General features: G+C 41.1%; 1 protein-coding gene across 1 annotated transcript; it reads left to right on the forward strand.

Annotated features, from left to right (window-relative positions):
• The first annotated feature begins 1662 nt into the window (after nt 1–1662).
• irx1a (iroquois homeobox 1a) lies at nt 1663–7016 on the forward strand. The gene is made up of 4 exons (XM_036965307.2): nt 1663–3092; nt 4491–5484; nt 5828–5903; nt 6639–7016. The coding sequence occupies exons 1-4, from the start codon at nt 2847–2849 to the stop codon at nt 6694–6696; spliced, it is 1374 nt and encodes a 457-aa protein (XP_036821202.1). The 5' UTR covers nt 1663–2846; the 3' UTR covers nt 6697–7016.
• Nucleotides 7017–10726: the final 3710 nt, after the last annotated feature.

Consider the following 10726-nt stretch of genomic DNA (forward strand, 5'->3'; position numbering starts at 1 on the left):
TTCGTCCTATTTCTGATGTGTTCCGCTGATTACCATCAGTGCCCTCAGATATCCCAGACTGATCATCGCGCTGCAATATCCACTCTGAGCCATCTGGAGCAGATCATATCGCTGACTCCGGCTCAGTCCCCAAGTATTCAATCTACACAACCCTTTCAAGCACCACGAAGACGAGATGGTTGGTTTCAAACCGAGTAACAGCGACCCCACATAGGTGAGTCCACGTGGTGCTCTGAAAGTGTTCGGTTCGGGCGACAGAAGTGTCATCCTCTGCAGATGGAATAACAACCACGGATGGCCCGTCTAGCGATATCAGCAGGCCAACATATATTTATTGCAGTCCGAGATTGAAAACGATGTATTGTTTGTATTTCAGTGTTTTGATTTAAACAGCCTATCCAACGTTACTTGTTCTAGCGCTTATTTAGGCCTAGTTTTGTAGCTTAAAAAAATGGATTTATCTGTGTACACAAAAAAACGATGTTTGTGAAATGAGTGATAATTCGGCTTTCTCTTTAGTTCTATTATAGTCCCTATTGATCAGTAGGCAGGTTTACATTGACCCAGGTTTATGCGACAAAAGCAATGTCCCAACAACAACAAATATTGTGACATGTGTAATGGTAACTGCAGATATAGGATACATATTCTAAATATCGACAACATTTGCATCCGTTCAACAGGGGTGGAATTTTATTTTGAAGAACTTTCCTTATTGCGGCAAATGATGACGGAAACGGTGTTTGTCGAATATGATTGCGGAATCTTTTTTAAGGTACGCGGGGCGCGTGATGTCACCGCATAACTATAAAGCTCCACTCCGCATTTAATTATAAATATCTACTGCTTGCAAAATATTTTTAAACAACAATAAAAAATCATGTTTATTTGCAGGATAATGATTGTCCTGACTTTCAAGAATGCCTGAACAGCTTCGTCTTGCTTTTCTGGTTGACTGGCAAGTTTCACCTTCCAATTATATCAAATCTTCAGGAGTGTAAGTTTCACCATGGTGCGGACCGTGGCGATAAATTGGCACATGTGAATTATTAGAATATATGGCAAATATTAGTAAATTACGGCACTATTCTAATAATGCTGACCTTCCCGTTCTGAGATGTTAAACAGACAGGTGGGAAAGCATACAGGCTGCCGACAATGTAGCAGTGCGCCATTTGCCTAAACGAGTAATGTAAACACTTCAACCACAAAATGTGTATTCGACACTGTAGGTTTCTGCAAAAAACGTATATATTTTTTAGGTGTGACGTCATTGTGGCCCGCCGTTTTTATCGACACATAATAGTTACATGGAAACGCACCTATCAGTAAATTGTCGCGTCTATTTTCTATGCGAACTTTCTAAATATCGAACAAAAATACACTGGACAAGTTAATGGAAACATAGCTAGTGACATGTAGTCAAAGTGCCGTTTGACTTGATAGTTTCCTCTAAAGTGGTGTCCAAGTACATTCAAAACTTTGTTTACAGACTTTGAAGATATTATAACATGTATATGAATGCATTGTCTTATTAGCCCAGTGAAACGTATGTCATTTAAAACGCCCAACTGTTAGTAGTGATACAGTTTGTTTCAGTTGTCTTCTGGTTTTTAGGGTCCAACTGAATAATAACTATGTGGGCTGCATCTTGTAACAAACAACTACCTATCTGTTACAAACAACTACCTATCTGTTACAAACAACTACCTATCTGTTACAAACAACTACCTATCTGTTACAAACAACTACCTATCTGCTTTAAGTTGGTCGGATAGAAAACACTAAGCCCCCATCAACACACACGCAGACAAGCACACACACAAAAAGAACGTGAAGGGGGTGGGGTGGCTAAAAACAGAATGAAGGTTAAGCATTTTCTATAAGCACCAGCAGAGCTGAATTTCAATTAGTGACAACATTTACAAGCTTGCGTAAGATGACACTACGTGTCAATCCACTTCGCTATAGCCTAACACAGTTTCTGTTCTTCATCCATCCCAAAGCTATATAATAACACTACCATGACATGACACACTATCATAACGCCTTAGGGAATTGTACCTGTGGCCGACTGACCGTTATTTCAATCAACTTATGATTTTAGCTTTTATTCTAAATGATCGACGACATCCCCGTTCCATGTCTCATGTCATTTTCCACGTTCATCAATTCGGAGATTGGACAGCATAATAACATAATATAAATTACAAATAGAAAATAGAATAAGCTCAATAAAAGTGCATACTCCCAAATAGCCTATAGACATACTTTGTAAAATGTCTAAATGAGAGAGTAAATGTCCTGATAAGTCCTATAGAACAAGTCCACCATTTCCCCCCTGTACTGTTCTGTGTTAATGACAGTTGAACGTATTCAGGAAGTTCCCTGCTCCTTGTGCTTTATCCCACTATGTTGGACAGCTGTAAAATCGTGTAGACAGGTTGTCATACAACAATCAAAGCTTCAGTGAATGGACTGTTAATGCTAAACATTTAACATACAATACTCCCAACACTGGGACAGCGGCCCAGCCAATGCTCTAGCCACATGCTCCGGCGAGGAGGAGCTTGCAGCTCAAGTGGGATGCCAATCAAAGCATAAACTTCAAATTGTATCTGAGAGATCAGGCTGAGACCTGGGGGCAGGCACATCAGTTGGAGCTCAATTGTTGATGTGATCACATCCAACGGTCTTGCAGCGAAAGAGAGCAGCTGAGATTTAAAGAATAGCAGAAGAACCATTGTGACCTATTGCTGCTGTGCTTCCTGGCCACTTTCTCTTTGACTTCTTTACGCTTCGGTCTCGTGTTCCGACGTGTTTTGGCATACGACTCGGCGGAGAGGATGTCTTTCCCCCAGTTGGGCTACCCTCAGTACTTAAGTGCCTCCCAAGCGGTGTACGGCGGGGATCGCCCGGGGGTCCTGACTCCGTCGTCCCGGGGAGGGAACTCTGAGTTAGCGGGAAACCAGTCGGCTGCTGCGGCTGCAGTCACCTCGGTGTTGGGCATGTACGCAAACCCCTACACTGCACACAACTACAGCGCATTCCTGCCTTACAGCAGCGCAGACCTGGCTCTGTTCTCTCAAATGGTAAGGGCTGTTTCTATACTTCTGGTGTTGTATTATAGTGGTCTGTATGGTATTGCTTTACGTCAAGTGTGTCACTTATTTTGCCTGGAAAAAGCACGTGAAAAGACGGCTGAGAACTATTCAATCTGCGGTTTCTTTGCAAGTTGCATATACTCGCGCTCTCCGAAAGTTTGTTAATAAGAAATGACAATGCATCTATAACTTTTATCTACACGTCTTAAATATTGGAGTAATATTCATTATTCGTATACCTACTTTGGAAGTGTATTAGTCGTTTGAAGTGGGAGTTTGTTCCAGCTGCATTCAAAGAAATGTTGTTCGATCTAGATGAGCCAAAAACCGGTGTGCCGTTCGGTTTGAGGGAGAAGTTATTTAGTATAAAAGAGCGTTTGGTCTAGATAATGGTGCTTGTAACACAAATTATATAGTTTAGTTGATTTGAATTATTATAGCATTGGTCCTCGGCTTCTGAAATTTCACTAAAGACAGCTAGCTATTCGTTTTGGTGAATCGAAACAACAAAGGCCTTTGCATGAATTTGTCACGCACACAAATCATTTAACTGTTAGGATAAAATAGTAGCTATTTAAACAAAACCATTACGTCAAAACATAGTCCAGGCCTCGACAATGACCTAGACATTATATTATAATTTTGTCTCGCAACATAGTTCTACTTTGTTTTATTCATTTTGAGGAAAATGATTTGAGGATAAGACGTACGTATTTATAAAATATATCTTTTTAAGGTTTTATAGCCTGACATGGAAAAATAACAATTTACAGATACTTTACAACAGAATGCAGTTCATCGCTACAGCACCCGGTCACACGAATGCAGCGTGTCCAGGCCTTCTTTAACAGACATCACAGTTGCTCCTTCTGCATCAAATAAATAATTTACAATCATGTTGACTTTGACATGTTATACTGTCCTACAAAATACACTTCATTTAACAATTGCAATACTTACTCCCATCTGTATTTGATACAGAAATACTATTTCTTAAATAACAATAGGAACAGACTAGGCCGCAGTGGCAACTGACACCATTTCGGTCAAACGCATTAAAAGTAGTTCTACTCACCTCAGTAATTAAAACGCGAAAACGTATCATGAATATATGTGTGTGTATAGCTATACTCTTAAATATATAGGCTTAAATATAATAATACATCAGTTATGAGTTTTATAGTTTTCGGAACTTTTGGACGTTATTGAAGGACATTATCCCAAACTGTAATTCACATAAACGAGTTACAGGGATATCCAAGCGAGTAGGCCCATTTTTAAATGCTATTCATGTCGAAATATATGCATGGTATTAGGCATTTATAGAAATTCACGTGTTTCTAAGTAACATATTAACCAATCCTGTGGCGTTGTTCATCCTTCCAGGGCTCCCAGTACGAGCTGAAGGACAGTCCTGGCGTGCACCCCGGCAGCTTCGCGGCCCACACCTCGCCAGCTTTCTACCCTTACGGTCAGTTCCAGTACGGGGACCCGGCCAGGCCCAAGAACGCGACCCGGGAGAGTACCAGCACGCTGAAGGCCTGGCTCAATGAGCACAGGAAGAACCCCTACCCCACCAAGGGAGAGAAGATCATGTTGGCCATCATTACTAAGATGACCCTGACGCAGGTGTCCACCTGGTTCGCTAACGCCAGAAGGAGGTTGAAGAAGGAGAACAAGGTGACGTGGGGAGCCAGGAGTAAAGAGGACGAGGATGGAAACATCTTCGGCTCCGACAACGAGGGAGACGCGGAGAAGAACGATGACGAGGAGGAGATCGATCTAGAGAGCATCGATATAGACAAGATAGACGACAACGATGGAGATCAGAGCAATGAGGAGGACGATGATAAACCGGAGGGCAGAGAGCGAAACCGAGAACTGGACAGTCTGGAGAAACGGCGGGCCTTCGCTCTGCAGCACGAGGCCTTCGACAAATCTAAGAACTCAATTTCCTCCGGGAAGGAACTTTCTGATAGCAACAGCAACACCAGAGTTGTGTCCCCGGACAGACAGGGAAGTTTTCAGCTCCCAGTGAACAATAAGCCTAAAATCTGGTCGTTAGCTGAGACGGCTACCAGTCCTGATAGTTCTGTCAAGTCCACCTCTCCCTCCGGCCCTACCGGTCACACCCCGCCTCAGATGCAACACCCAGCCTTCCTGCCCTCTCACGGACTATACACCTGTCAGATAGGCAAGTTCCATAACTGGACCAACGGAGCTTTCCTGGGGCAGAACTCTCTGCTCAATGTCCGGTCGTTTCTAGGAGTTAATCAGCACCATCATCATAACCTCCACTTACAGACCCAGCTGCAGCAGCAGCAGGCCTCGGTGTTGGTGTCGCCTGGAGCCTCGCCACAACTCAGCCCCAAGCACATAGGTAGGTCTGCACCAGTTATGATCGTGTGCCCAAAGCTTTATTTACTGCTATATTTGGGAAGCAAAAATCATAGAAAATACTGTTAATGTAAAATGCATAGCCTATCAATTGTATTTTGTCCAAAAGTGCTTTTAAAACGACTAAAATTTCTACTCACACACACACACACACACACACACACACACACACACACACACACACACACACACACATTATTTGTTATAATAATGATCATAATAATAATAACAATGACACAGAAGCTTTATGTTATTACTTAGGTATTTAATTAAAATAAAATATATTTTTTGGTAATTTTGTAATGAGTTGAATCTTTTTATTTCAGACCGTGAAAACGTTGTAAGAAGTGCCTCTCCTCCAACGCAAACTCTGAAGTCATCATTCAGACCCCTTCATGATGGGTAAGACGCTGTTTGAATGATTGGCTAAATGCAGTTGGGCTAAATTATAACAATAAGACTAATATTCTAATATTGTAATATCAAATGGTTTCCTCCAAAATGGTGCCATTCTGCTGTCTGTTGTGGTTAGGCTCTTAGAAGGTATAGGGACTGGTTTCTTGGTGGACAGATGTGAGAGATTGGTCTGGCTTCTAAAAAAAGAGTTGTTCTTCCCCGGGTGACACGGGGTTTCGGCTCCAGCCCCCCACCCCCCCTCCTAATTCCCTCCCTCTGGAGGCTGACTACTTATCAAGTCCCCCGTAAAACGGGACCTGTCTGGGGCTCGGCTTCCCTAAAGACCCCGGGGAGCAGCCCGGCCCTGGGGAGCGTTCTAGCAGAAGACTTCTCCCCGTCTGGAGTGCTAACATTTACACAGACCCTCTTTCTTCCCACTGTTAGCACTAGGCCGCTGCTGGCACTACCATCCTCAAATGACGGCCTGTTTGTGTGTGTGGTTTGGCATGCATTATACACACGTGGAATCAATCATTCGTGTCATAAATGATATGCTTTAAATACAAGTTCCTGATATAGGTAAAACGCGTCGACAGGAACACTTGAAGAGATATAGAATCCTAGATGACATGTTCTGTATGTTGACCCAGTGGCTAGGCTACTTGAAAATAATATTATATTGTATAGAAAAACGGTTCTGTCTTTTCATTGTTCTCTTCGTCCTCCTCTGTGCTCTTTCAGTCCCAGGACTCAGCAAGAAGCCCCGCAGCTGGTTCTAACGGCCCTCTCCTCGGCTTGATCAAGACATTCTGCCCTGGGGAAAAAAAAGACTTTACGCACTCAGAAAAGGACAATGAGAAATAACTTAATTCACCGTAGCATTCAGAGCAAATGGCTAATTTGATATAAACTCCTGTGGCAGGATCTCGTCTATTGTTGTAAATAATGGCGCCTGTTATTCCCTGCTCTGTACCCAGGGACGTTTGGTAGGCTTTTCCTTCTGTCTTTCTTCTGGTCTGTACATACAGTGATTTACATGTGTAAATAGCGCGTTGACGACATTTGTCCAGATCGTATATTTTGTCTAATAAACTAAATGAAATTATCGAGAAATCAGAATATAGATGTTTTGTTTTTTGTATTTTCTGGATCAAACAGCTCTGACACGGTGACATATTTAGAGAACAGGGGACGCTCTCTGCTGCACAATATTATTAAACAATTTGGTTCAACCTAGTAGATTATTATCAGTATAATTATTATTACTATTATTATTGTTATTATTATTATTATTGTTAGTGTTATTATTATTATTATTATTAGTAGTAGTAGTAGTATTACTACACACATCCGTCAGGGTAAATGGCTTATCATAACTAACGCTAAGACGTTTCATTCCAATGTAATCATTAGCAGCTGAGAGGAACCCGCCTTGCACCGCGTCGCCTGTTAGAGAGAGGGCAGAGCGGGTAAAGCAGCGGATAATACCGACCCTCTCATCTAATGTTATTCCACTTTCTCCAGTTAAATGGGGAGGGAGCGTCGACGCATTGAGGTGCTAATAACCGGCCAGATGGTTGCTGGTGCCGGGAAATGGACAGAAGCAGCTGGGAGCATCATTAAGTAATAATGTGGGAACGCCCTGCCCAAACAAAATCAAATGGTTAAAATCTAATCTGTCAGAAAGACAAGTCGATTCGGTAATATATTATTAATAGTGAGAGGTTAGCGGTCAGGTGACGTTGTTAGCAGGGTTACTAACTGTGTTGGGGTCCGGCCAGCTACATGTGATCGGAAAAGTTACAGGGATGGCTATTGGGACTGAAGGAAGCTCATTCTATTCAATCAGTTTAATATTAGCTTCATGATGAGGAACAACTGCAAGGATTATGGTGATGTCATTTGAAGTGTAACATTGTTTTGGTTATTGGAGTGAACGGTGGTAATGTGGAATTACAACGATCACTCTTCTATACAGAATAAGAACGATATCTTAGGCCTACATTAAACACGATAATATTAACAGGTTTCATTCAAATTAAAACAACTATTAACCAAATATAAACAAGTAATAGCCACCTAAAACTGATTTTATAACAATTACATTTCATGTTACATATTTTATGGGGATAACGCAATGTCAACATCCCTATTGAAAATTGTTAAATTAAATATTTTATTGTAGTATTTGCATTAGACGAATATATGTTGTATTCGCTGTTTTTGGAGGTATGGCAGGCTGAACGTGTGGGCTGGCTCGGTGCCTGTCTATTGTTGTATCACAGCGACCTCTATAGGCTTCAGTACATTTACAGATAAATAATATAGACAAAGTCAAAAGATTTTCACTTTAAACTCTAGAAACACTTGACAACTTGGAACTTTTTACAACTTCGAATAAGTGACCAAAGTTAGCCTAGAATATGAGTCAAAAGATTATATGTTATTTGCTCCCAAGTGGCGCAGCGGTTTACGGCACTGCATCTCAGTACACTACAGACACATTGGTTCGATTCCAGGCTGTATCACAACCGGCCGTGATTAGGAATCCCATAGTGTAGCGCACAATTGGCCCAGCGTCGTCCGGGGTAGGCCCATATTGTAAATAATAATTTATTTTCTTAACTGACTTTCCTAGTTAAATAAAGGTTAAATAAAATAAACTATCTCACAGTGTGTGTGGTCAGATAAAGTTTATAATATAATTACTCTTAGAAGATTGGAAACATATGTTCTATATACACTTTAAACCACAACCGTTTTCCCCTGCCCCGTTGCTTGTGAGGGTCAAATCATTTCCATTCAGTGTTAACAAAGGCTATTTAAAATACTTGTTTTCTAATCATTTTACAAAGTCTAAAGATTGGTGTTGTTCTATATTAGTAAACTTGAGAGATAATTTCGTAATGAAAACTTATTTGAGTATTTTTTCCGGAGAGCAAGGCAGAGTGATGGAGGTCTAACAGAATTGAATTAATCAAATTAAGATCTAGGCCACCTCAGTGCGCACTGCAGCAGTCTCCACCGTGTTAATTCCGGGGTCAAAGTGGCTTTATTTTTCAGTAAACGTTGACTTCTCTCAAGGAGAGGAACATTTATGCGCATAAATTTGTGACATTTTGATGGCAGTTCGCTAAACAGTTACGCCGTTAAAAGCCTGTTAGAAAATTAACCAGGTCAGAGGGTGGTAAAGGCAGGACAGGGTCAGATGTGTTTGTTGTGCCTTCTGTCAAAAACACAATTAATTATATTATCAGCAACTTTGTTTAGCTATACACAGAGCTCAGCCATCTCTCAGATCTCCATCGGTAGGTTAATTCATGTATGGATTTGGGGTTGATGATTACTTCTGTAAGATCACGCGCCATGAAGTTTCAATCGCCCTTGTAAATTACTATGAAGGAAAAAATGAAAATCAACCCAGTCAAGGCACAACATGAAACGCAGAAATAAAAAAGTACTTATAATAAAATGAACCAGATAATGTCTGAATAAACAACATGCCTCAGTGTTTAAATGCGCTGATATATTCAGATGGACAAAAGACAGCCCTTCCCGGAAGTCAAGGCAGGTGCGCGGAATGTCATCTTTTACTCGACATTCGCACGTCACATCTTCTCACGAGCCTTTTGTAGTTGAAATGAAATAACCCCCCCCCGGTGTCTGGTTTCTGGGTTTTGTAGCGAAGCACCTTGAGGTTTGCAGCGCCGCTAGCTGCAGCCTGCCATTATATTACGTTTCCCTAATATATACAACAACACAAATCATTTAGCGGTGGATGTACAGTTGATTGTTTAATGAGTAATAAAGCGGCTAGGAGCCTATAATTAGGCTGTCACTGTGAGCTGGTCCTCCCAGCGCCCCGGGCCACAGCGGAGAGAGACGCCATTAACACTCCAAACAAATACATTTAAGACAGCGTAGAGATAAACTGTAGAGGTGGTTCGATGTTAATGCTAAGGAAAGTTATCTAATATTTACCGCCTGTTATTTAGTGGCCAACAAGTGTAAACAACAACACAAAAACAACAGCCCATGGTATAATAAAGTAACAACAATTATTATTAGTTTAATGACAGAAATTATTATAATAATGAGCAGAATGGGCAGTTACCTTTTCCAATGAATTAAAGTGAAGTACAGTTTAATATATTATTGATTTAATGGTTGCTCATGTGATAAAACACAGAAATCTAGAAAAAATTACATGTATTAAAAGATTTAAAATGAATTTGACTTTTAATCGTTCCTATTAACAAAATAGAAGTTACATACATTTTAATAATGAATACATAAACATTAGATGCCAATGCAAATTGGCACTAAATTGCTGCTATTTTGAGGAAGAACATTGGACATATGGGAATCCAGAAAGTGTACAATATTCTAACACAATATGTTGTTGACACTCATGTTATTATTTACCCAGGCCTAACACGGTCTAACCCTAACCCTAACCCGGTCTAACCCGGTCTAACCTTAACCCTGTCTAACCCTAACCCTGTTAACTCTCATATTATTATTTAACTAGGCAAGTTAGTTCAGAACACATCCTTATTTACCCCGGCCTAACCTGGCCTAATTCTAACCCGAACAGCGCTGGGACACATATTTTCCATGTCGTCTCGGGCCGTGGTCCCACACCATACTATGCCTTTTGTTGCTGAACACCAACAGTGACCCTTTGCTGCCTGAAATCTGACACAATGTAGCGATCCATTTACTTTGCTGTAGAGTTGTGTCTTGTGTGTGAGTGTGGGTGAGCAGAGAGGAGACACTGCTGAGGGAAAGTTTATCACTGTCTTGTCTTTTGGCAGGAGCAGCCTATT

The sequence above is a fragment of the Oncorhynchus mykiss genome, chromosome 3 (assembly GCF_057628025.1).
Source record: "Oncorhynchus mykiss isolate SJ-2025 chromosome 3, ASM5762802v1, whole genome shotgun sequence".
Lineage (NCBI taxonomy): Eukaryota > Metazoa > Chordata > Actinopteri > Salmoniformes > Salmonidae > Oncorhynchus > Oncorhynchus mykiss.